The 27,139-nt window shown below is 37.6% G+C and overlaps 1 protein-coding gene across 27 annotated transcripts in view; it reads left to right on the forward strand.

The window, feature by feature from the left end:
* The window catches only part of PBRM1 (polybromo 1), a 113,053-nt gene that overhangs the window by 47,995 nt on the left and 37,919 nt on the right, over positions 1 to 27,139 (forward strand). For 15 of the 27 annotated variants that reach the window (XM_082348099.1, XM_082348109.1, XM_082348100.1 and 12 more), the window contains 8 exons: positions 1,452 to 1,496; positions 5,465 to 5,741; positions 8,010 to 8,115; positions 11,129 to 11,771; positions 15,775 to 15,986; positions 24,550 to 24,735; positions 25,638 to 25,795; positions 26,418 to 26,681. In XM_082348099.1, the coding sequence (XP_082204225.1) occupies positions 1,452 to 1,496; positions 5,465 to 5,741; positions 8,010 to 8,115; positions 11,129 to 11,771; positions 15,775 to 15,986; positions 24,550 to 24,735; positions 25,638 to 25,795; positions 26,418 to 26,681 (1,891 nt within the window). The remainder of the gene's footprint in view (positions 1 to 1,451; positions 1,497 to 5,464; positions 5,742 to 8,009; positions 8,116 to 11,128; positions 11,772 to 15,774; positions 15,987 to 24,549; positions 24,736 to 25,637; positions 25,796 to 26,417; positions 26,682 to 27,139) is intronic. The other 12 variants (XM_082348089.1, XM_082348095.1, XM_082348097.1 and 9 more) reach the window with 1 other exon arrangement.

Here is a 27,139-nt window from a genome sequence, read left to right on the forward strand (position 1 = left end):
GTTTCTCTGGCCTGATCTTTGTGGAACACCGTATTCTTCCTCAGCCTTAACTGTCTCACCATCTTTGTAACAGCAGGGAGGATACCTTAAACAAGGAATAAGTTCCATCACTAATAGCAGGGCTTGACAGATTCATAATTGAGTGAAGAAATCATTAGTAACTATTAATACAGTTCTGTTCATGTATTAGTAGATCCACTGAGACCTGAGGATTTTAAAAAGTGGTTTAGAAAAAACAAGCTGTCTTGTTTTTCCCTATAAATAGCATTTGGGAAATTTTTTTTAACTTTGAAAATAACTTTGCTATGCTATGCCAAGGTAACTAAATTGATTGGTGTGCCCTGAGATGTGAGTCTCCTCCATTACTGGCCTATGAATTTCATCCTTCCAAGTTCTTAATTCCTTGTTATACCAGGGACAACGGAGGAAAAATGTGAAACCAGATCAGAGGCATCAAATCAAGAACATCTTTGAGTGTAATTATATAACTACTACAGCATCACCTGTGTTTTCCAGATCAGTCACCAATCAAAGATAAAAACTTCTCAGGCAAAAGAAGGTAATGGAGGCAAAAGTGATGGTACAGTTAGTGCCAACACTGAATGAAAAGAGAGATCTTAAACTAGTTGAGTGTTCAGAAAACAGTTCCAAGGACGCATTAGCCCAGGCCAGAGCCTTAAAAAAATATCTGTGGCTTGTACTTTGTGGGACAACCCAAATAGGTTAAATGAAAGTTATTATTCTAAAACCTCCCATAAAAAGAAAAGCATTATGTTCTTGAAATAATAAAATCCCACCTTAGACAAAAAGTCTTTTTGTGCACAGGTTTCTTAGGAAGTGTTTTGTTTAATGAAGTGAAAAATACAAGTAAGAGAAGAACAAATATAAATCATAGCTAAAGCAATAAAATAACATATCTGGGTTTGAAATACAGGTATGAGCACACATTAAGCGGTTGACAGAAGCAAGTCCTATACTTTGGACTGTGACAAAGGAAATAACATAACCAGCCTTTTAGAAGGTAGTTATGTTAAGAGGTTTTGGTAATAAGAAACAGACTTCTCCAGAATTCAGGCAAACATGACAGCCTAGTAGGTTAAGTTAAGCTTATCCAGAGAAGTCAGGGCCAAGTTTTCAAGTACCACTTGACTTGACTCCTAAGTATTGTGTATGATTCTGTCTTTGCCTTATTTTTTTCGTATCAAAGATTGTGAGAAAAATTACTGCGGGTATGTTCTCTTCATTCTGGGAATGCATTCTTCTCCCCAAACCCTCTACCCAAAAATCCACCTGCTATCTTCCATGTTGAAATGTTCCAAGTATTCTTAAAACCTTTTATCCTTTGGATTGAATAATCCTCTTTTTTCTCAACCATATTTGGTTTGTACATGACCTCCAATGTTGCTTGTTTTGTTTCTCTTCACATGTAATGTTTGTTTCTGCTTTCCCAGGAACACTCTTGACAGTGAGATGTTGGGTCTCAGGAGGCTATCCAGGTGTGCAGTCCTTTTTTATGCATAAACATTTTTTAAAGTGTAACTTTTATGGCATGGTCAGTAGTGATTAGGTGAAAAGTGCAGCCTTAAGCATGTGAATAATGGTTTTTATTTGGATGACAGTTTATTTTATGAGTAAAGAAAGCAGTATAGTTTAGAAGTATAGTTAGTAAAATGAGAATTAGCCTAGATATATTCAGGAGCTGTAATTTGTTGCCAGCTTTGCCAGGGGCAGTAAGCCCCCACAGCAGTCATTGTGGCTGTGCTTCTGCAGCAGAGGTAGAGAGGCTGAGAATATGGTACCATTGCCAGTGTCCAAGGGCTGGCGGGTGCTGATTGTCTTTTACAGAGTGGGGGATGGTGGAGGGATCATAATCAGTGTTGACAATCCAAGTGATGTCAGTCTATGTTGGCACCTATGCATTGGGTTAGTGCTTCTTGAGCATAAATACATTCTTCAGTCTCTGATCTTGTCCATGTTTTATTTCTTTAAAAGCATCCATTCTTTTGCATGTTACTTACGATTTTTAAAAACAGCCCATAAGTTGCAATGTTATGGTCCTAGTAATCATTGTGTGGTGCTTTTATTTTCACCTTTGCCATCTGGCATTCATGGAGTGTCAGTTGTTTGCAGAACACCAGACTCTGCTCACAGGTCATAAAGGAGAACGTTTAGTCATCACCTCTACCTTCCAGGAATTTATTGGCCAGGAAAAGAGGCAGGTTAAAAACAAATGAACTTATGTGTGATCACTGTAGTAAAATAATTGTTTAAGGTACACAGTTGTATAATTGTATGGAAGTGTTGTGTGATTGCCCAAATAGCTTTAGGAAATGTGATTTCCCTATCATGCTTTTTCTTAAAAGTTAGATGTTCTAAAGTTATCTTTATGTTGCTACCGTATGTAGTCCACTCTACAAAATTACTGTATTATTATCTTCTTCCTAATATTTTCCTTAAGAAAAGTTTTCTTAGTTAGATAGTAAACTTAAGGAAAAGACCATGGATTGTATTTCTTTTATATCATTCATAGTATATGGCACTGGTTCTGGGTAGTAGTAGAAGAAATAGAAATGTGGGGCATCGTGGAGTAGTGTTATAACCCCGAGCGCTAGAGCCTTACTGCCCAAGTTCAAATCCCAGTTGTTCCTATCAGCTGTGTTCTGAGCCTCATCTCAATTTCCTCATCTGAAAAAGGAGTTGATGACATTACCTGCATAGGATTGCTGTGAAGACCTGATTGCTTAATATGTTTAAAGCCCATGGAACTGGGCCTGGATGCAGTGAGTACTCACTAAATGTACTCAATCTGATTATTTTCTGGCAGTATTTCCTGCTGGCATCAAGACATGGTAGATTTCATTTTGTTTTTAGTCAGATGTTACTAGTCTGGGAAACTCCTTAAAAAGGTGAGTAAAAAAGTCCTTGAAGACTTGCAGATGAAATATAGAAAGCCTTGTAAAAGAAGGAACCTTTGGGTTTAGTTAGCTTCACAGTAGGCACCACTGAAGGTCTAGGGCCAGGGAGTTAAATGCTGGGAGACTTTGAAGCCTGTGAGCAGGGTTGACTTTGATTAGAGAGGCCCTTGGTAAGAGCTAACTTTTTTTTTTTTTTTTTTTTTTAATTTATTTATTTATGGCTGTGTTGGGTCTTCGTCTCTGTGCGAGGGCCCTCTCTAGCTGCGGCAAGTGGGGGCCACTCTTCATCGCAGTGCATGGGCCTCTCATTATCGCGTCCTCTCTTGTTGCGGAGGACAGGCTCCAGACGCGCAGGCTCAGCAATTGTGGCTCACGGGCCTAGTTGCTCCGTGGCATGTGGGATCTTCCCAGACCAGGGCCCGAACCCGTGTCCCCTGCATTGGCAGGCAGATTCTCAACCACTGTGCCACCAGGGAAGCCCCCAGAGCTAACTTTTTATCATCCACTTGCATGATAAAAGTAGTCTGGTGATTATCAGCTGATTCAAGTCTCAGTTCTGATTAGTCACTTTATGGCCTTAGGTATTGACTTGAGTCTCTAAGCCTCTGTTTTTATAGCTGCAAAGTTGGGATAATAATTGTACCTGGTTCTCAGAGTTTGAAGATTAAATGATAGTGCTTAGCACAGTCCCTGGCATGTGGTAGAAATGTTAGCTGTAACTATAAATAGGATCCGGTGTGTTTATCCAAACACAAATACATACATAATAAATAATAGCTTCATAGGAAGGATAATGATAAGGACATTTGAGAAAGTGGTCAGCCACAAACTATGAAGGTTAGGACTAACACCATGGCATGAAAAATTAAAAGGAAAGATCAGATCTAGAAGCGCTATGGAGGTCCTCTAGGAGTTGGTGATAAACTAAGAGAAGCAAAAAGTGACATTGGTTTCAGTGTTTTAGGCTGGGTTTAGGGGTTAGGTGGTGGTCCTGGAAAATCAGGGATTCAGAGCGAAGCCCCTACTAGCTCATAATCTTCGTGCAAATTAGGAAAAGCACCCATTTCTCTTGACTTTCATTTATTGGAAAATTGCTGTAATATACTGATTTTGTTAGCGCAGAACCAATTATGGCCCATCTCCTGTAAACTTCTAAAACTGTATATTTATTATGTGTCTGTGACCTGAATTGACATCCCCTTAAGTATGGCACCCTTAAGTGCATAATGATAAACAACCTTGGTTTTGAACCCCCGTAAGATGTATTTTATCGAAGTATCTTCACAGGCGCTGATTAAAAAAGAATGAGTATGCCAGTTACAAGGTCTGGGATTTAATTTTATGCACCTTTCCCAAAATAGGGAAGAGTGAACAAACTGTTTACAGTTACTAGTCTGAGGGAGGAAGAGGGGATGTTCAAACAAGAATCTAAAAATCAAAGTGACATTGAAAACAGTAACCAGAAAGTATCACATAGGGAAATATGGTAGCTGTCTTTCAAAGTTACTTTCAAAAGTGTGGATATAATAAGGTTCAACATCATATTGGAAAAGGATAAAGTAAATATACCAGCCACCCAAGCTAATACAGTTATAAAAGAATATGAAGTTTAGCTCTGAGTTATTTCTGGCAGTCAGATTAAAAGTAATGGGCCTGTGGGTCTCGGTCTCAAAGGCAATGTAAGGATCTGGAAAAATGTAAATAAAATAACAAAACTGGATGAGTTCAGAGAAGATTGTTTGACGCTAATGACAAAAGTTTTGCTTGCCTTTGAGGATGGAAACCAGTTACATATCACTCTCTTGAAGTGAATGATACAAATGGAGAAAGGATACTCTAAGTGTTATACGTCCTAAAGCAGTAAATTTCAGTTATTAGACCAGTTACCAAATTCTGTGATATCAAATTCAGGTTCTGAAATTTTTCTTTAGAGGCTTCTTGTAGGCTAAAGTCATCTGTGTTCTAATCTTTGCTCAGATGTGGAGCTCTGTGATGTTGGAGCTTTGTCCTGCATTCCCCTTTTATTATTCACTTGCTAAAGTCCTGGACTGAGAGAGTTCTTCCTCTCACATCATCCCCTCAGGATATGCAGGTGTTCAGGAGTGGCTGTCATAGGAGATGGGACACTTCTCTTTGTGTTTGTTTGTTTAAGGGAGAACTGTTAGTAGGGAATCAGCAGTTTTATTCCACTTTTGCTCTGTTCTTAAAAAATATATTTCAATTAATAACAGCATTTCATTTTCTTTGGCATTAGACAAGATCTATTTTCAAGCATTGCATTTCATAAATATTCTAAACACGTTTGTCTGGTGTTCTTGGGGGGTGCTCCTGCCGGAGTCACTATGTTTTAACTATTCTGAAAAATTTCCTAATATTTGCTTATAGCTTCCAGCATGTTTACTGTGTTTGTGCCATACATAATCAATATATTATAATCATTATGAAGCACCTGCCCACAAGATTAATTTGTTTTATTTCGTGTTCATCCTTATATCAAGAAAACTGAACCTGTTCTCATTTTCCCCCTTTTCTCCCTCGCCCCTCAACAGTAAAAAGAACATTAGAAAGCAGCGAATGAAAATCTTGTTCAATGTTGTTCTTGAAGCTCGTGAGCCAGGTTCAGGCAGAAGACTTTGTGATCTATTTATGGTTAAACCATCCAAAAAGGACTATCCTGATTATTATAAAATCATCTTGGAGCCAATGGACTTGAAAATAATTGAACATAACATCCGCAATGACAAATATGCAGGGGAAGAGGGAATGATAGAAGACATGAAGCTGATGTTCCGGAATGCCAGGCACTACAACGAGGAGGGTTCCCAGGTGAGGACGTGTGGGAATCCTGGAGTAGGTACATTTTTTTTTGATCTTGAGAGACCAGGTCTAGAGGCCTAACTTAGGTTGCTCTTCTCAGTGACTAGCTTAATGTTTTGTCTTTTCTTAATTATTTAAAATGGGAGGCAGGACACTGTAGAGGTTAAAAGTTTGTACTCTGTACAGTTGTCCCTCAGTATCGGGAGTGGGGAGTTGGTTCCAGGACCCCTGCGGATACCAAAATCCACAGATGCTCAAGTCTCTTATATAAAATGGCATAGTACAGTCGACCCTGCGAATCCCATGGGTTCCATATCCATGGATTCAGAGCGTCAAGTGTAATCTGGCATCCTAGATTTGAATCCTGCTCTGCCAATCCCTGTGTAAGTAACTTATCTTTTCTGAGCCTCATCTGTAAAGTGGAGATAATAGCAGTACTTGCATCAGGGTTATTATAGGATTTAAATGAGACAATATTTACAGAGCATGTAGCACAGTGCCTGGTATTCAAACACTCAAATGAAAGCCAAGGACAATAAAATCTTTCATCATCATTATTATTACTATCCTCAGTAGCCATACTTCTCTAAGGATAGTCTGGAAAATTGTATAATTATATAAATATTAGGATATTCCCAGTAATGCACCTTTGAATAATTGATTTTGTTATGAAGCATCTTGATTTTCAGTTCTTTGTCAGTAAAGCTAAGATACATTCTTCCTTTCATATTTTTTTCTATTTCATGTCCTTTACTTAATTTTTTTAATTGAGGTATAAGTGACATGTTTCAAGTGAACAACATAGAGATTTGATATTTATATATATTGCAAAATGATCACTGCAGTAAGTCTGTTACATCCATCACCATATGTAGTTACAAATTTTTCTTCTTGTGATAAGAACTTTTGCGATCTGTTCTCTTAGCAAGTTTCAGATATGCAATACAGTATTATTAACTATAGTCACCATACGTTACATCCCCATGACTTATTTATTTTATAACTGAAAGCTTGTACCTTTTGACCTCCTTCATTCATTTTGCCCTTCCCCCACCCCCACCTCAGGCAGCCACCAATCTGTTCTCCGTATCTATGAGCTTGGGTTTTTTTTGGTGGGGGGGGGTGTTTTTAGATTCCATATAAGTGAGATCATACAGTATTTGTCTTTCTCCATCTTAACTTATTTCACTTAGCATAATGCCCTCAAGATTCATCCACGTTGTCGCAAATGGCAAGATTTCATTTTTTTTATGGCTGAATAATATTCCTGTGTGCGTGTGACATTTTCTTTATCCATTCATCCATTGATGGATGCTTAGATTGTTTCCTTATCTTGGCTATTGTAAATAATGCTGCAGTGAACATGTATTGGGGGTACATAGATCTTTTCTGAGTTTTCTTTATCTACTTTAAATCTCCCAGAAATAAAAGTACATTTTCAAATTGTTTATTTCCTTTCTTATACTATTACATTTCAATATAAAATAAAGTAGGCACTGAGGGTGCTTGTGATCAAAGAAATGGTTCTCTCTGTCATAGGGGTTTACACTGTCCTCAGTGTCATTGGCCAATGTGCCACTTGTCTGCCACTGGTAAAGAAAAAAGCCACCCTTAAGAGAGGTTGCCAAAGAAGAGAGGTCAGTTATTCCCTCAGCCCCTCTGCTCTGGGGGCAGTCAGGGAGGAGTGCCTTTGTAGGGGGAGTGGGAGGAGGCAGCTGTGGGGGCAAAACAGTTGGGTGCGTAACCTTGTCCTTGGCTCTGTGTTACCACCTTCGGCCCAGTCTTCATAGAGAGAGAGCCTCAGCAGGGATTGTTGCTTTTCACAGATCAGATTCCAGGCTGTGAACGCACACTGGTGTTAAATCCCTTTTAATAATGTTTGAGATGTTTCTCTCCAACTATCAGATGTTTTTAATTTTTAATTTCCATTGAGCTAAGTCTGCTACCTTGAGGGTCCAGTGCAAGAGAGATTTATGAAGAAACAACACATGTAAATATATTTCAGAACTTCTGCAAAAACTTGCAATGATTCTGGTACAGTAGTTCTCAAACTTTAGCCTGCATGGGTGCACATTAGAGTCACCTAATGGTGACTGTGGGCTGAGGCCCACCCCACGGAGATGTGATTTTGTTGCTCTGTAGTGATCTCAGGCTTTATTTCTTTAGTTCTCAACTATCCTAACTTATGTTTTTAAAACTTCTTTATGGATGTATATTATACTTCAGTAGAAAGCTTCTTAGAAAAATAATTTTAATTATATTTGTAATTAAATATAGGTGTACAATGATGCGCACATCCTGGAGAAGTTACTCAAGGATAAAAGGAAAGAGCTGGGCCCACTGCCTGATGATGATGACATGGCTTCTCCCAAACTCAAACTGAGTAAGGCAGCCTCACACTTTATTGTTCAGTTTAGTCCATCAAGGATAGATTGCTGATTTACTGAAATAACATTTAATTAATTGGTGAATATAATTGAACTTGCACTCCAGCATGGAGTTTCTTAATTCCTCTCAAGCACTGTCTTCTGTATTTTAAGTAAACATAAAAGCACGTGAGGAATAGAAGAATATAATGCCAAAGGTTTTGCTTTCTTGAATGCAGTGGACATTTTGTAAATGTTAAATAGTAAGAATAGATATTTTTTCTACATGTGATGCCTGGAAGCATATAGTGGCAGATTTTATTTTCTTTCTTTTTTTTTTTTTTTTTTGTATGTTTGTTTGCTGATTACTAGAATTAAAAATGAGTCCCAGTAGTTCCTCCTAGACAGAATTTGATAGGTTAGAGATGTCTAGCCACTGTACTGTAAGTTAACTTGGCTGTCTTTTGAGTGTAGTCTGTGGATGGTTGTTTGGTTGAAAACTGTGAGAGAGAAGAGAGACAGCAAAAACAATTAGTACCATTGGGCTACAGAAGAGGTTTCTGCCTTATTTAAAATATATAAGTAAAATAAATACCAAGCAAATGACAGTGGTGTTGTCAAATATTCTTTAGAGTCATATTTGCTGAAAAGGGAAAAAACAAACAGACCCTGATTTTTTATATGAAATGACTGTAAACTGAATTTACAATAGCTTTGGGTATGATTTATTGCTAAGTGATCATTCCTTTTTGTTAAGCCATTCATTTATCTCTTCATGGAGTTGTAAAAGCATACAGAAGGTTTGCAGAAATGAAAACCTTCTAACTTACAGGGATATAATGCCTTTTAAAACTAGAATTCATTATACAAGTTGAGTTAGGAAACTAATGACAGATAGATACTTTAACAGTAACTAAATATATATAAATACATTTTTTTTTTAAAGTTCAGGGAAAGGAAATTTTAACATGCAATGTTAATTTTTTCATTTCTCAATTTTATGAAAAATTCAAAACATATGTAAGTATAAAGAATAGTACAATGAATCCCTGTCTATACCTGTTACTCAGCATTTATCAAGATTCTGCCATACTTATTTCCTATCTTCCGTTTTTTCCTTCTTTTTTCTTTGTTCTGAATTATTTTAAGCCAAATCCAATCATGTCGTTTTATTTCTACATAGTTCATTATGCATCTCTAAAATACTCAGGTATTTTCTTAAATAACCATGAAGTCATTGTCACACCTAACAAAATTAGGAGTTTCTTGGTTTCATCTAATACCTGACAAATTTTCAAATTTTACTGATTGTCTCACAAATGTATATTTATAGTCAGTTTCTTCAAATCAGGATCTAATTAAGTTCTGTATATTACATTTGATTATTTTGTCCTTAAACTCATTGTTTAGAGCAGTCCCCCTCCTTTTTTTATCCTTCATGCCATTAACTCTAGAAACCTGGTCACTTTCATGTGCAGTCCAAATTTCTGGATTAGTCAGTTCACTTCCTTGTGATGTCAGTTAACATTTTCTTTTATTTCCCTATTTCTCATAAATGGAAGTTAACTTTAAAGGCTTGATTAGATTCAGTTTCAACTTGGCAAATAAGGTCCACACATTGCATTTGATTGATAGTTCTTTTAATCTATAAATTCCCCTCCATCTCTCTTTTTTCCCTTGCAGTTTGTTGAAGAAATTGGGTTTGTACTATAGTTTCCCACAGTCTAGGTTTTGCTCATTGTGTCCCTTTGCTGTAGTTTCACGTGTTCTTTTGTCCTTTTTAGTTCCTATAAATTGGTAGTCGATCAGATTTAGATTTAAATTTGCTTCTCCCCTCCCTTTGACACAGAAACTGACTTCAGAGGTGATATAGTGTCTTCCATCAGGTGGCACGTAATATCTGGTTGTTTCTTTAAATTATGTTAATAGCTATTGATGCTTAATTCATTGAAGAGCTGTTAGATAGTGATAATTTAATTTTATCATTCCTTGCTCATTTACTAACTGGAATACTTCTATATAAATAAACTTTGCCTCATCCAGTGTTTGGTTACCCAGTGGTATGGTTTTTTTGTTTGTTTGTGTATATTGTTTGGTTTTTGAAAGGATAAAAGCTAGATTTTTTTTCCCCTTTTATTTACCAGTTTTCAAAATAATGAAGTACAAAGAAAATAATGCATTGGTTTACTAAAGTCCTGCAACATCTATCCCATTGTTTGTTTGTTTGTTTTTATTTATCATTAAGAACTACTAGATTTAAACATATTCCTGAGTTTTATAACCTATTGCAATTATGGTTCTTGTTGATACTTACGTTGTCCCAGACTGGCTGCTATGGTCTTTTGACCTGACCATGGTAAGAAGTCGTTGGTAGATTCTTTACTGTCTAGTGTTTCAAGATATACCAGGCTCATCTTGTATAGACTAGGAATTAGCCATTTGCCAAAGAGCTACTAACATTAGTATTTGAAATCAGTATTCCAGAGCTGTAGTCTTTATATAGTCAAAATTATATAGGGGTATACTGCAGCTGGGTTGGTCACTGTTTCTAGAATTTTCAGTGGACAGAGCTAAGAAATTTTGTGTGTGTGTATTTTATATTTAAAGAGAAAATACATCTTAAGTTCATACTGATACTCCCAGTTGAGATTCAAGGCTACAAGGTTTTTATTCAGTGTCCTCTGTTTTAACACCTTGATCTCTTTTTCTCCCTTGTTGAAAATCTCAGTTCTCAAGGATACCATAGGAGATGGAGTTAGAGTGTCACATAGCTACTCATTTCCTTTATTCTACCTTATTCACAACTATCTCAACATAGTAGTACTTACTCTCCCACCAAAAATATAAGTACTGAAAACAGTTTTTCTAGTTCTTTCTTTGTTGATAGGGTATGTTTCACTAGAAACATACTAATTACTGTGTTTTATATATCACTTGGAATAGTCCCTTCCTTGTGGTTATGCTACCAACTTTTTACAAATTTAGGTTCATATATTTTATTTTATCCATTTAACATAAATCTTTCTTTAGGTAGGAAGAGCGGTATTTCTCCTAAAAAATCAAAATATATGACTCCAATGCAGCAGAAACTAAATGAAGTCTATGAAGCTGTAAAGAACTATACTGATAAGAGGGGTCGCCGCCTCAGTGCCATATTTCTGAGGCTTCCCTCCAGGTCCGAGCTGCCTGACTACTATTTGACCATTAAAAAACCCATGGACATGGAAAAAATTCGAAGTCACATGATGGCCAACAAATACCAAGATATAGACTCCATGGTTGAGGACTTTGTCATGATGTTTAACAATGCCTGTACATACAATGAACCAGAATCTTTGATCTACAAAGATGCCCTTGTCCTACACAAAGTCCTGCTTGAAACTCGGAGAGACCTAGAAGGAGATGAGGACTCTCATGTCCCAAATGTAACCTTGCTGATTCAGGAGCTTATCCATAATCTTTTTGTGTCAGTCATGAGTCATCAGGATGATGAAGGAAGATGCTACAGTGATTCCCTAGCAGAAATTCCTGCTGTGGATCCCAGCTTTCCAAACAAACCTCCTCTTACTTTTGACATAATCAGGAAGAATGTTGAAAATAATCGCTACCGGCGGCTCGATTTATTTCAAGAGCATATGTTTGAAGTATTGGAGAGGGCAAGAAGGATGAATCGGTATGTTTTCAAAACCATTTCTTTTTGAGAAGGTGTGACATTTAGTGTAAAACAGAAGAAAGAATTTTGCTTTGATTTGCTATTTCAGCATAGGTACATGATTACAGTTGATGGGGTGCTATTTTGAATTTTAATTAGCCAAAACTTATAGAGAGCAAGTATAGTCTGTGGAGGAGAGAAGGCACACTACTAAATTGTCTAGAGTAGGGCCAATGAGGGGAAGGAATGAGACAAAATTGAAGATCTGTTGAAAAACATAAACTTTTAAAATATAGCCTTTCATACAACATGTATTTTTAATGGATAAAATGCTTTCAATTAGAAATAGTAATATGATTTTCTTTTAAAGTTTGAGTTGAATGCAAGCATGCTTTAAATAAAATAGCTCTAAGATACTGATCTGAGGTTAGACTGATTTAAATTTGATTGTCATTTCAGATATCTAAAAGGGCTTCTTTTTAATCTCAGATTCGTCACTTTTAAGTTCAGTCTGTAGACATTAAATGTTCTAAAAGAAGAAGAAATCAAATTTAAATTTCCATCAAACTTAAATTCCCTTCTAATTTTGATCTGTGCTGTATATTTGCCACACAACAATAGTATATACTCAGCTGTGAAAACAGTTTCAGTTCAGCAATTACAGTGTGTCTTCTATATGCTCTTGGGGTCACTTGGGGGGTATATAAAAAGTTAAAAATACAAACCCTGCCTTCCTGGAGCTTATAGTCTATCATGCTGAGAGCTAGACCTTTAGTCACTGGGCATGGGGTGATTCCAGCTGGGGAATCTGTGAAGCCTGGGTTTGCTCTGGATCTTGAAAGAAAAATTAAAAGTAATGTTTGATGTTCCTATTGAGGGCCTGCCCTTTGTAAAGCACCACGCTAAGTACTTTATGTACATAATTTCTAACTCTTATAATAGCCATTCTAGGTAGGTGATAATCTTCCTAATTTGTATACGAAGATGTACATGACAGAGGGAAATACATTGCAAAGTCACAACTAGTAAGTGGCTTGGCTTATCTTGTTCCCCACTATAGAGAGCCACTGCTGAGCCAGTCACCAAGACGCCAGTCATGGAGCGCAGCCAGGGATGATAAGACTTGAGCTGTGTGCTCTAAGAGCTTCAAGTCTGACAGTTGGGGTAGCGCCTATGCTTAGGGAAAAATAATTCCAGGCATGAGATAACGTTTAACAACTTGATATTTAGTAAAAGATGGTGGAGTAAAGGAACTGCTTTAGAGTTTTAAAAAGGCATGAGACGTCAGAGAAGACTGGGAAAATGGGTGGGATTCAGATAAGGTAAGTGGTATGAGTAAAGGCATAGGGTTAGGAAATGAATATGGTGTGTTCAAGAGACACGTGGAGTTGGGGTCAGATTGGAGAGGCCCTTGAGTGACACATTTAGTAAATGGTCCTTATTCTTCAACAGTGCAGATAGAAATAAAGAGAAATATGGGGGGACATATTGTAGTCAAAATCTGCATTCATTTATTCGTTAGTTTTCATTTATTCAACAAATGTTTATTGAGTGACTACCAGTTATGAGAATGTTCTGGATACTTGGTATACACCAGTGGACAAAACAGACAAACCCTGCTCTCATGGAGCTTAGAGTTCCATTCTTATTCACAGTTTACTTAAGTAGTCCTTAGGTCTAAAGTTACTCCTCTCCTCCCTGCCCCCCTACCTTACCCCCAGTATATCTTGGGATTAGTTCTGTGCTTCTTCCAAAATAGACTTGTCTCTTAGATTATTAGCAACTTTGTTTCTTATATAGATGACTAGCAACTTTGTTTCTTGTATAGATGACATGATTATTTTAAGAATTAAGCAGATTTGTATCTCTAGGATATGAGCTCTTTTGCTTCTCCCATTGTTGACATGGTTAGTTTTTGCTTTTGAGGCCTAGGAGGTAGAGTCCAAGGTGACTTTACAGTATTCCCCTTTTTATCCACCGTTTCACTTTCTTCAGTTTCAGTTACTCGAGGTCAACCAAGGGCTGAAAATATTAAATGGAAAAACCCAGAACTAAACAATTTGTAAGTTTTATAAATTACACACTGTTCTGAGCACATGATGGAATTATGAATCTGCCCTTTCAGTGTAATGTGTATTATCAAAAGTGTGTTTTCAGTTTTAATTTTATACTTAAAATAGTAAGCTCTTGTAAAATTAATTTCAAGCGAACAGTCTTCGGAAGTCTCTGTTCAGAAAATAGGCATCAAAATAGTGTCGTAGGAGTTTTATTTCCCTTGGCCAGTTTTATTTTTATTGCTTTCCTACAAGTGTTAGCATTTCTATAACCTGAAAAGATTTTAGAATCTTTCTTGAAATATCCATTTAGGTTGTTATTGGCAGTGTTTTAGATTGCCAGTTCACCTTTGCTGGTGAGAAGCATTCTGGAGGCTTCGTTCAAGTTTTGATGCTCTAGTGATCCGTATCAGCAAACAGCTGACTGAGCTTGCTACACCATCCACACTAGCCTGACCAGAATGTCTCCATGACTGCTGCTAATAAGTCTTTGTCTCTGGTTACCTTTGTGGATAATTTTTCAGACTCTGGTATTCTTTTTTTTGTGTGTGTGTGTGTGTGTGTTTTGCACAACTTTTTATTTGTTGAATAAAGGAGTATTTGTGAATATGTACATAAACACATAGAGCGAGCACTAGATTTAGAGCAAGAATATCTGGGTTCTAATATGCAAAGCCACTTACCAGCTCCGAGGGCTTAGGCCAAGAACTTAATGAGTTCAGCTTCCTCGACTGTAAAACTAGGCTATTAGACCCGTGCAGCCCACCGCACAGGTTTATTGCAAGGTTCAAATGCAGAAACATATGAAAAGTGCTATGAATACAACTTAAGAGCAATACAAGTATAAATACAACGAGTAACAGCAATTGAATTTCAAGTTGAGGCGTACTTAATCACACCCTCGGGTTATACCGATGTACTGATGGAGTCAATATGAAAGTGACAAAACAGCTGATTGCTAACGAGAATGAAAATGACGCTCTTCTGAGCAGGGAGAATTCTGCAGTATCCCGTAGCCCATCCCTGCAATGAATCACTCCCTAAACTTCATGAAGATGTCAGCGACCCACTGTCAATAACTCTCTCACGGAAGCACAAGGGCCAAACGTCCCACGTTTATTTACATATGAAATGTCAGACCCTGGTATTCTTAATTAATAGAATTATCTTTCTTCCTCAGACCAACAGTAGATTAGAAATAGTAATAGAATTTCTTTGAGTCTAAATTCTGAAGTTCATTTTGCCCAATCCTCTCATTTTATAAATGGTGAAAGAATCTTTTAAAAGTTTTCAGTATGACACACATAATTTTTTTTCTATCTTCCACTATGTTGCCTGTGGTGATTCCCCAGAATTATGTAGTTATTTCTGGGAAACTAAAATGAACACTGACTCTGAGGCCTGTAACCATTTTATGATGCCCTTAGGACTTTGCAGTTTAGGTTCAAATATTCACGGAGTCGTACCAGCCTAGGCAACCATGATATAGATCCAAAAAGAAGAAAATGGGCTAAATCTTTTGTTAATACCTTATGCAGTGTGTTGGTCCCTTAACTAAGAGAAAGTAAAAATTAATTCAAAGATTAGATGCAAGTAAGTGTTGCACATGGTGTGGAGCCTTAGTATAGTCCCTGACTGTGGCAACCCCCTTCTGTTGCCAAAATCAGCTAATGAACATGCTATGTTTCTCCCTAGGAAGCTGTATGAGGCCTTTCCTTTTACATGAGCTGTACAAGGAGTGAGCCTTAAGGAAAAGGAAACTGGTGAGCATGAGGCTCACCAAGGTAAAATTACACTTCAGATTCTGTTCTAACAAATTTTAAGGAGATAGCCTTATTAGAACTGCACAGAAGTTACCATTATATCAATTAATGCATTAAAGAAGCATTTCATAGAATGCTTTAACATATAAGCAGGGTGTTTAAAAGAAGCAGCTTGTGTGTCAGTGAATACTCTTAATGCTATTATAGGACAGATTCTGAAATATATGAGGATGCGGTAGAACTTCAGCAGTTTTTTATTAAAATTCGTGATGAACTCTGCAAAAATGGAGAGATCCTTCTTTCACCAGCACTCAGCTATACCACAAAACATTTACATAATGATGTGGAGAAAGAGAAAAAGGAAAAACTACCGAAAGAAATAGAGGAAGATAAACTAAAACGAGAAGAGGAAAAAAGAGGTTAGTTTCTTTCATTTTATTAAATATGAAGAAACATTATTATGCTCTGTCCTAGCTGGTCTTATAATTACCTGTGGAGCAGAGTCCTATTTGTGTAAATGAAGACTCAGGGTGTTGGCTCTTTCAAAACAGATATGGTAAGATGGGAAATGTTTTTGTCATTATCAGTTTGGTCATCAGACTGGAAAAGGTTGGAAGTTATACGTGACACAGCTGTTATTCTAGTATTTCAAGAACAGAGTCAATTAATTCACAAGTGTGGGAGCTTAAAACCTCTTAATACTATTGGTAGATAAAAACCTAAGGGGCCCAGCTGGGGCTAGAGAGCATTCTCAGCAGTGCCTAAAGTTTCTGCCCCATTGTTCAACAGCATGGCTGTCCTCATATGGACTCAGCCAGGTAAGTAGATTATGCTTTGTTCTTGTTTTAAATTATTTATTTATTTATTTATGGCTGCGTCGGGTCTTAGTTGCGGTACGCAGGATCTTTCGTTGCGGTGCGCGGGCTTTTCTCTAGTTGGGGTACGCAGGCTCCAGAGCATGTGGGGTCTGTAGCTGCTGCATGCAGGCTTAGTTGCCCCACAGCACGTGGGATCTTAGTTCCCCGACCAGAGATCGAACCCGTGTCCCCTGCATTGGAAGGCGGATTCTTAAGCACTGGACCACCAGGGAAGTCCCCAAGTAGATGATATTTTGGTTGAACCACATAACTAGGAGGAAATTTTTATTTTAATTGTAACAACCTAAAAATGTTACTTTGAGTCACTTGCCAGAATTTAGAAATATTTGAAAGTAGGAACTTTTATTAGAAATTTAATCATTTCTGAAAAAGAATTCACATAAATACCTAGAATATATAACTTTCCAAGAGTCGTATTAGTCTTTAGCATCAGATCTCCTCCTTAGAGTTTTTTTTCCTTAGGCAAGAGAACAAAGTAAGTTGGTTTGAAGCAAATTCTCATAAGCAATGGCATATGCAAAAAAGAAAAGAAAAGAACCTGGTTGGTGAGAATAGTGATTTTACCAGTACAGGGCTAGCTGCAGAAACCAGCAGCTTTTTGCCAGAAGGAATGTACTCATTTAGGATGGTGAGACTGTGTGTGTATGTGTGTGTGTGTGTGTTGGACCAGGAAAGGGGGAGGGGGGTCCTGTGTTTTTTCCAACGAAAGCAGTTGATGCAGGAATGAACAGGGTAAACCTGTAGCTTCACTTGCCCCAAGTAACAGTTGGGGTTGAGGAATATCCTGAAAATTACCATAGAAGGGCTAAGATAAGCTCTCCACACATTCTTGGCTGACTGGAAAACTACACATGTACAGGGGAGATGCGAGATACTGATGAAAAGCAAAATGCGAGGGATTCTTGAAAGTTGGTCACAACTTTGCATCCCCCAAGCCACATGCAGATTGTTCAGCAGAGGGTGGATCCTTACAGGTTTGAGGTGCTTGAATACAGTCTTCACCTAAATCATTGGTTGAGCTTTAGCTATGCAGACTTACAGCAACCCCTCATGCCATGTGTCCTAGTATACTTATAATGGGAATCTCAGAGGAGAGAAAGGGAAAGAAAAATATTTGAAGACATAATGGCTGAAAACTTCTCAAATTTGATGTAAAACATTAACCTACAGCTCCAAGAACATGTAAGAAAACACAAAGGGAATCACATCTAGGTATGTCATAATCAAACTGCTGAAAGAAAGTCTTAAAAGCAGAAAAATGACTCATCATGTCCAAAAAAACAATAATATGATAATGACTCATAAGAAATAATGGAGGCCAGAAAGCAGTAGAATGATATTCAGAATGCTAAAAGGGGAAGAAAACTGAACCAATAATTGTGTATCCAGTGAACGAACCTGTCTTTCAAGAGTGAAGCTGAAATAACTCATTCCCAGATTAACAAAAATTGAGAGAGTTCAGTGCTGGTAGATCTTCCCTGTAAGAAATACTGAAGGACGAGCTTCAGGCCAAAAGAAAATACCACCAGGTAGTAACTCACATCTGTAAGAAGGACTGAAGAGTATTGGAAATGGTAAATATGTGGGTAAATATAAAAGACTATGTCTGTATCTTTTTCACTTAATTTCTTTAAAAACATTAGATTGATTAAAGGAATAATAACACTATTGTTAGCTTTATAACGTTTATGGAAGTATATATGTGACACAACTAGCACAAAGGAATGGAGCCGTATTGGAGCAAAGTTGCAATATTGAATGAAACTAAGTCACTGTTAACCTGAAATAGATGGTGACATGTTAAAGATGCATATTGTAATACCAGTAATAAATAGAAAAAGTCAACACAGGAATTAAAATGATACGCCAGAAATACTTGCTTAACACAAAAGAGGGCAGTAAAGGAGGAAAAAAGGAACAAAAAAAAATAAGACCAAAAAAAAAGCAAAATGGCAGACTTGAATTCAGTCATATCAGTAATTACATACTGTGAATAGACTGAACACTCCATTCAAAATGCATTGGTTATCAGACTGAATTTAAAAAGTAAGATCCAACTGTATACTGTCTATAAGAGACTCATTTAGATTTGGACACAAATAGGTTGAAAGGAAAATGAAGGGAAAAGATATACCATGCAAATAGTAACCATAGTGAGTTGGAGTGGCTATATTAATCAGACAAATAGACTTTAAGAAATATTCCTAGAGTTGAAGGGGGACATTTTATAATGTTAAAAGGGTCAAGAACGTATAATACTTATAAATGTGTATGCACCTAACAGTGGAGCCCCAAAATACATGAAGCAAAAACTGACAGAATTGAAGAGAAATAGTTCAATGGTTATAGTCTCAATACACCTTTCTCAGCAAATGACAGACTAACTAGACCAAAAATCGGCAAAAGTATGACTTTAATGAGATTGCTATAGACTGAATGTTGTGTCTCCCACCAAAATTTGTACGTTGTAGCCTCCCGTATGTTGGTATCTGGAGATGGGGCCTTTAGGATGTAATTAGGTTTGGATGCAGTCATGGGAGTGGAGCCACTACAGTGGAATTGGTGCCATTGTAAGGGGATGAAGAGTGAGAAGACAACTGTTTATGAACCAGGAAGTGGACCCTCACCAGACACCAAATCTGCCTCCAGAACTGTGAGAAATGGATGTTTGTTGTTTAAACCACCCTGTTTATGGTGGGTGTTCTTATAGCAACCTGAGCTCTAGGACAAGGACTGTCAACCAGCTTGACTTGACTGACGTGTAAAACACTATACCCAATGACTACAGAATACACATTCTTGAAGAGTGTACATGGAACATTGTCTAGAATGGACCATGTGCTGGGTCATAAAAGTTTAAAAAATTTTAAAGGATTGAAATCATACCAAGTTTGTTCCTTTTTTTTTAATTTTTGGCTGTGTTGGGTCTTGTTGTTGCGCGCGGGCTTTCTCTAGTTGCGGCAGGTGGGGGCTACTCTTTGCTGCTGTGCATGGGCTTCTCATTGCGGTAGTTTTTCTTGTTGCAGAGCATGGGCTCTAGGTGTGCGGGCTTCAGTAGCAGCACGTGGGCTCAGTAGCTGTGGCCTGCAGGCTCTAGAGCGCAGGCTCAGTAGTTGTGGCACACAGGCTTAGTTGCTCCACGGCATGTGGGATCTTCCCAGACCAGGGCTCGAACCCGTGTCCCCTGCATTGGCAGGCAGATTCTTAACCACTGTGCCACCAGGAAAGTCCCGGGTTTTTAATTTTGAGACAGAAGATTCTTCTCTTGAGAAATGGACCAGGCAGTGGGGATCTGAAGATAACATCTGGTCCTCAATGAAATCCATCCAGCTCTATGTATGCATGAAGAGCTTCCAGTCAGCTTTTTAAAGCATTTTTACTTTTGTTTCTTTTTTTTTTTTCTTGGCTGCACCACACAGCATGTGGGATCTTAGTTCCCAGACCAGGGTCAGACCCACGCCCCCTGCACTGGAAGCACAGCATCTTAACCAGTGGACCACCAGGGAAGTCCCTAAAGTGTTTTACTTTTAAATAGAAGCAGATATTTATTTAAATGGGACCAAATATTTAAGGGAAAACTCTCTAAGATGTTAAGATAGAGAGCAAAACAAAAAGAAAAATGAACCTTGGAAGAAACAAAAAAAATGAAGGCAGCAGGAGAAAATTTTTTTAAAAAACCAACTAACTGGACCTTCAGAGAGATGGCAAGCTACTGCATCCATAAAACAAGAACAGAAAGCCATAAAAAATGAACATTTGCAGAACAGAAAATTTATTGGAAATTAAAAATATGGTAAACCCACAGAGTTAAAGAAAATATTCACAAATCATTATATCTGATAACGGTCTAGTATCCAGAATATACAAAGGACTCCTACAATTCAACAACAACCAAACAACACAATTCAAAAGTGGGCAAAAGATTTGAATAGATATATCCTCAAAGAAATTATAGAAATGGCCATAAGCACATGAAAATTAATGTTCAACGTCATTAGTCATTAGGGGAATGAAAATGAAAATTACCGTGAGATACCACTTCACACCCTTTAGGATAACTGTTATAAAAAAAAAAAAAAAAAGATACAAGTGTTGGTGACCATGTGGAGAAATTGGAACCCTCATAAATTGCTGGTGGGAATGTAAAATGGTGCAGCCACTATGGAAAACAGTTTGGCAATTTGTTTAAAAGCTAAACATTTAATTACTATATGATCAATTAGTTCTGCTCCTAGGTATATATCCAAAAGAACTGAAACCAGGGACTTAAGCAGATACTTGTATACCAATGTTCATAGCAGCATTATTCATAATAGCCAAAAGACAGAAACAACCCAAGTATCCATCACAGATGAATGGATAAACAAAATGCAGTATTTACATACAGTGGAATATTATTCAGCCATAAAAAGTAAAGAAGTTCTGACACATACTACGAGGTGGATGAACCTTGAAAACATTATGCTATCTGAAATAAGCCAGACACAAAAGGACAGATGCTGTGTGATTTCACTTATATGAGGTACCTAGAATACCAAATTCATAGAGAGACAAAGTAGATTAAAGGTTACCAAGCTGTGGAGAAGAAAGATAAGGAGTTATTTTTATTTAATGGTTACAGAGTTTCTGTTTGGAGTAAAGAAAAGGTTTTGGAAATAGTGGTTATGGTTACACAACATTGTGAGTATAATTAATGCCACTGAACTATACACTTAAAAATCGTCCAGGGCTTCCCTGATGGCGCAGTGGTTAAGAATCCGCCTGCCAGTGCAGGGGACACAGGTTCGATCCCTGGTCAGTGAAGATCCCACATGCCGCGGAGCAACTAAGCCCGTGTGCCACAACTACTGAAACCCACGTGCCTAGAGCCCATGCTCCACAACAAGAGAAGCCACCACAACGAGAAACCCGCGCGCTGCAACAAAGAGTAGCCCCTGCTCGCTGCAACTAGAGAAAGCCCACATGCAGCAACAAAGACCCAACACAGCCAAAAATAAATAAAAATAAAAATAAATTTATTTTTTAAAAATCGTCCAAAAATGGTGAATTTTATGTGATATATATCTTACCACAATTTTTTAAAATTAATGTAGTATACCAAAAACCATTGCATTGTGCACTTTTAAAATAATTAATTAATTAATTAATTTTTGGCTGTGTTGGGTCTTTGTTGCTGCACACGGGCTTTCTCTGGTTGCGGCGAGCGGGGGCTACTCTTCTTTGTGGTATGTGGGCTTCTCATCACGAGGGATTCTCTTTGTTGTGGGGCACGGGCTCTAGGCACACGGGCTTCAGTAGTTGTGACCCACGGGCTCAGTAGTTGTGGCACACGGGCTTAGTTGCTCCGTGGCATGTGGGATCTTCCCGGACCAAGGATTGAACCTCTGTCCCCTGCATTGGCAGGCGCGTTCTTAACCACTTCACCACTATGGAAGTGCCGAACTGTGCACTTTAAATAGGTGAATTGTATGGTGTATTAATTATATCTCAAGCTTTTAAAAAAAAAATGATAGCAGAGTGGGGTTGGGGGATAAGATTGATGTTGTTTAACAGAACAAACTTGCAAAGAGTAGTAAATAAGCTATAGAGATCTAATGCAGAGTACAGTAGATATAGACAACAATATTGTCCTATAGTTATGTAGTGTGGTAAACTGCTGCAATGGCAACACTATATAAATAGATCAAAGTAACATGTTGTACACCTTAGATTTACACAATGTGGCACTTCCCTGGTGGTCCAGTGGGTAAGACTCCACACCCCCAATGCAGGGGGCCCGGGTTCGATCCCTGGTCAGGGAACTAGATCCTGCCTGCATGCCACAACTAAGAAGTCCACATGCCGCAACGAATATCCATGTGCCTCAACTAAGACCCAGCACAGCCTAAATAAATAAATATTTTTAAAAATTTACACAATGTTATATATCAAATTTATTCACTTAAAAAATTGTTTTAAAGATAGCAGAAGGGAAACAGAGAAGGATTAGAAGATAAAGTTGAAGAAATCTCCAAGGAAATAGAACGACAACAAATAAACAAAGAAAAAGATATCTAAAAGATCAGCTCAGGTGGCCTAGAATCCACATAACTGCAGAACACAGTTCTGCTAGGCCTTCTTCCACTATATAACAAGGACCCCTTTCCTCCACTTTCTAGTAACATTTTCTTCAGTTTCTTCTGAGCCTTCAATGGCAAGTCTTTAATGTCCATTTCTCTACTCACAGTCTATTCAAGGCAACCTAGGCTTTTTCTGTCGTGTTCCTCACAATTCTTCCAGTCTCTGCCTATTCAATTGCAGAGTCACTTTCATATTTTTTTAGGTACTTGTTACTGTAACAACCCCTCTACCGGCTACCAAAATCTAATCTAAATACCATCAACTCAAAAGTCCCAAATCTCATTATTTAAATCGTCTAAACTAGGTGTATGGGTGAGGCTCTGGGTATGATCCATCCTGAGACACAATTTCTCTTCATCTGTGAACCTGTGAAAGTGAAAAAACAAGTTCTCTGCTCCTACAATATAGTGATGGAACATGCATAGGATAACAGGGACATTCCCTTTCAAAAAGGGAGAAATGGAAAGAAAAAAAAGAGTCATCAATTCCAAGCAGTTTCAAGATCCGGGCAGGCAGACTCCATTAGGCTTCAGGGCATGGAATTAGTTCTCTGTGGCTCCACACTTTGCCCTCTGAATCATCTTTTTTCATGAAAGGTAACACATGTTTGCAGCTGAGTTGTTTTATCAGCCTGTTTCCTGTCTCTAGAATTTGGGGGGTTTAACAGCCTTCTTTCATTTTGTACTCTGTCCGTTTCAGGCCTGTTGACAGTGTTCCGGTTGGTATAAAATTCTCAAGAACCTTGTGAATATGCTTCCTATGTCACAGGGATTCATTTGATTAGTCAACTGCTAGATAACATTTTCTACCAAAAATGGCAAAACTTTAAAAAAAAATTATAATACCAGTATTGGAGAGGGAATGGAGAAACAGACCCCCCCCCCCACCTTGTAGCCAAAGAGTGAAGGACTTAAGTTGGTATAGACTTTTGGGGGTCAGTTTGGAATATGCATTTTAAAAACGTTTAACATGCTTATTTCCAGCTCTTCCATTTATGGAAAATTATCTTAAGGAAGTAATCAAAGAAGCGGGCAAAGCTTTTTCCTGAAAAAAACCTACGGTGTTTGCAGATAATGGCTTATATGGGAGCCATTAAAAAGTTTTGTTTAGGGACTTACGTGGTCCAGGTCCAGTGGCTAAGACTCTGCACTCTGAATGCAGGGAGCCTGGGTTCAATCCCTAGTCAGAGAACTAGATCCCACATGCCGCAACTAAGAGTTCACGTGTCGCAACTAAAGGTCCCACATGCCACAACTAAAGATTCCGCATGCTGCAACTAAAAAGATGCCCCAACTAACAGTTCTGCATGCTGCAACTAAAGGATCCCACATGCTGCAACTTTTGCTGCAACTAAAGATCCCACGTGCCGCAACTAAGACCTGACACAGCCAAATAAATAAATAAATAAATAATTTTTTTTTTAAAGTTTTGTTTAACAAAAATAGAAATCTTGTTGAAAAGCATTTAATCTCGGGAAATGTTCATGATACATTAAGTGTATGCATATATAGTTTACAGTATATTGTATGAAATACATATTCCATATCTCCTCAATTCTATGATTCCATTCATTGTGACATAACCATGTAATAACTGTCAGAGGAAAAAATTCCAGATGTGTTAGGATGGAGAGAAAGTACATATGAGATTATCTCTAGGATTACATGATTTACAAGTGACCTGTTTTCTTCTTTATATGTTTGTATCATCCAGAATGACTCTAGTGAGCATATATTATTAAGGTGATTATTTTTATTCTGTAGATGCTTTATTTATGTATTTATTTAAATTAATGGCAGTTGGTTGTAATTCAAAAAGACAATTTTGAGTAGAGGCTATTGGGAATGTAGATGTCATACTGTTTGTCCTGAATCCTGCCTTTGAGTATCTAGAAAAGAAGTAAATGTATTAGTATGTGTTGTTTGAATCTTGCATCTGTTCCAGCATCCCTTTCATGAGAACATTTTTCTCTTTTTTACCTAAGAAGCTGAAAAGAGTGAAGATTCCTCTGGAGCTGCAGGCCTCTCAGGCTTACATCGCACATACAGCCAGGACTGCAGCTTTAAGAACAGTATGTACCATGTTGGAGATTACGTCTATGTGGAGCCTGCAGAGGCCAATCTACAACCACATATAGTCTGTATTGAGAGACTGTGGGAAGATTCTGCTGGTAAGTTCGTTTTAAATTGGAGGGCAGATTGGTGAGATGTGACTATTGTACTCCTCCTTGGTTCTCAGGGAAGGAAATTGTAACTCAGACATTTTATGTCTTCCAACAATAGTTCTACACTGTCAGTAAATGCAATTAAGTACCCACTATATGAGAAACATAGGCTCAAGCACTGTTGGGCAGTGGCACAGCTGAGTCGAAAGAAATACAACTTTTTGAAGTCTAGTTGAGATTCAGTCATTCAACTGATATTTTTTAAAAACATACCGTGAGCCAAACTCTGTAGGATGGCAGAGATTGAGAAGAACAAAAGGCCTGTGTTTTGCCCCTGGCAAAACCACTCTGGTAAAAATCACAAATAAAGAAGAAATTGTTATAGACAGACATGTGCCTTAGCTTATAATTTGATGCCAAAAAGGCTTCCTAGAACAATTGCCTTTAACTTGAGACATAGAGAATGAATAGGAGTTAATGAAACCAAAAGCAAGCAGAAGTGTGATCCAGGGAATCCAATTGTTTCAGCTGTTCATCATGTAAAATACCTTTGTATTCCTTCACCCAAGAGCTAAATATGTCCTTTAGTATATATTACATCCTTATAAAAGCACACAGCTTTAGGTGTGTCCTGACCCAGCAGAGTAGAGTAGGTCTCATCACCTTCCTTATTCTATTTATTATACATCTTTTAATAGGAGGGGGAAAGTAGTATTTTTTAGGCCTCATTACATTTCATTATTTTAAAGTATTGTTTCTTCTAAGATAATTGTATTAAGGAACCGTGGCCTAAAAGCACATTGCTAGGTTTAGGCCATGGCAGAATGGATGTAGTATTTGCTCATTTTACAAAGAATATGTTATTTTTGTTAATGGTAATTCTCTCTCTCTCTCTCTTTGTTTTTGAGGTGAAAAATGGTTGTATGGCTGTTGGTTTTATCGGCCAAATGAAACATTCCATTTGGCTACACGAAAATTTCTAGAAAAAGAAGTTTTTAAGAGTGACTATTACAATAAAGTTCCTGTTAGTAAAATTCTAGGAAAATGTGTGGTCATGTTTGTTAAGGTAAGAAACTCATTAGTCCCAAAACAATAAATTATTCCATGGGAATAAAATTTACAAACACAAAAAATTGATCTTTACAAAACTGATAGCTCTGTTTTAAACTGTTGAATTTTTTTTTAAGCTGTGTCTCTAGCTTCTGTAAAGATTTGGGGAGAAATTAACCTGAACATGATGGTGAAAGACCATTTGCTGCCTACACTATATAGCTATATGCAGTTAGCTTAAATTTTTTTATACCGGCAGATAAATTTTTAAGGGTGACATTTTCTGAAGGATCATTATAAATTGTTAGTGTGGTTTTAGGTAATAAGGTGCACTTTTTGTTTGTCTGTGTAGTATAGGCACATGCCCACAGCTTTAAGGAACATTATAGCTGTATGAAATACTAATATACTGTCAAAGGAGCAGTTGGTAAGCTAAATAAGCTAAACAGTATGTGGTAAGGCCATTCAGTATAAGGAAATACTCCTGGATCTCTAGCCATTTACCATTTGTTGTTCACTGTCAAAAAGTCTTAATACTTTAGCTTTTATTTCTTTGCTTGTTTGGTGATTTTATTTGTTTTTTGGTTGATTGGTTTTCAGAAAATTCACCTAATTGATTTTATTCTTATATCCACCAGGAATACTTTAAATTATGCCCAGAAAACTTTCGAGATGAGGATGTTTTTGTCTGTGAATCACGGTATTCTGCCAAAACCAAATCTTTTAAGAAAATTAAACTATGGACCATGCCTATCAGCTCAGTTAGATTTGTCCCTCGAGATGTGCCCTTGCCTGTGGTCCGAGTGGCCTCTGTATTTGCAAATGCAGATAAAGGGGATGATGAGAAGAACACAGACAACTCAGAGGACAGTCGAACTGAAGACAGTTTTAACTTGGAAAAGGTATGTAGATAATAGCCACATAGAAAAGAATTTTACATTTCAGAATACCTGGTCTCAAAAATAAATGAACAAAGTACTCAAATTCAGAATTAGAAAAAGAGCAACAATATAAAACCTTAGCCTAGGGACTTCCCTGGTGGCGCAATGGTTAAGAGTCCGCCTGCTATTGCCGGGGACATGGGTTCGATCCCTGGTCCGGGAAGATCCCACATGCCGCGGAGCAGCTAAGCCTGTGCGCCACAACTACTGAGCCCATGTGCCACAGCTACTGAAGCCTGCGTGCCTAGAGCCTCTGCTCCACAACGAAGAGTAGCCCCTGCTCACCGCAACTAAAGCCCGTATGCAGCAACAAAGACCCAATACAGCCAAAAAAAAAAAAAAAAATTAAATTAAAAAAAAAAACAGCCTAATAGAAGGAATTATAAAGGAAAGAAAGAAATTAATAATTAAAAAAAACA

Source organism: Balaenoptera borealis (assembly GCF_965194805.1).
Source record: "Balaenoptera borealis genome assembly, chromosome: 12".
NCBI lineage: Eukaryota > Metazoa > Chordata > Mammalia > Artiodactyla > Balaenopteridae > Balaenoptera > Balaenoptera borealis.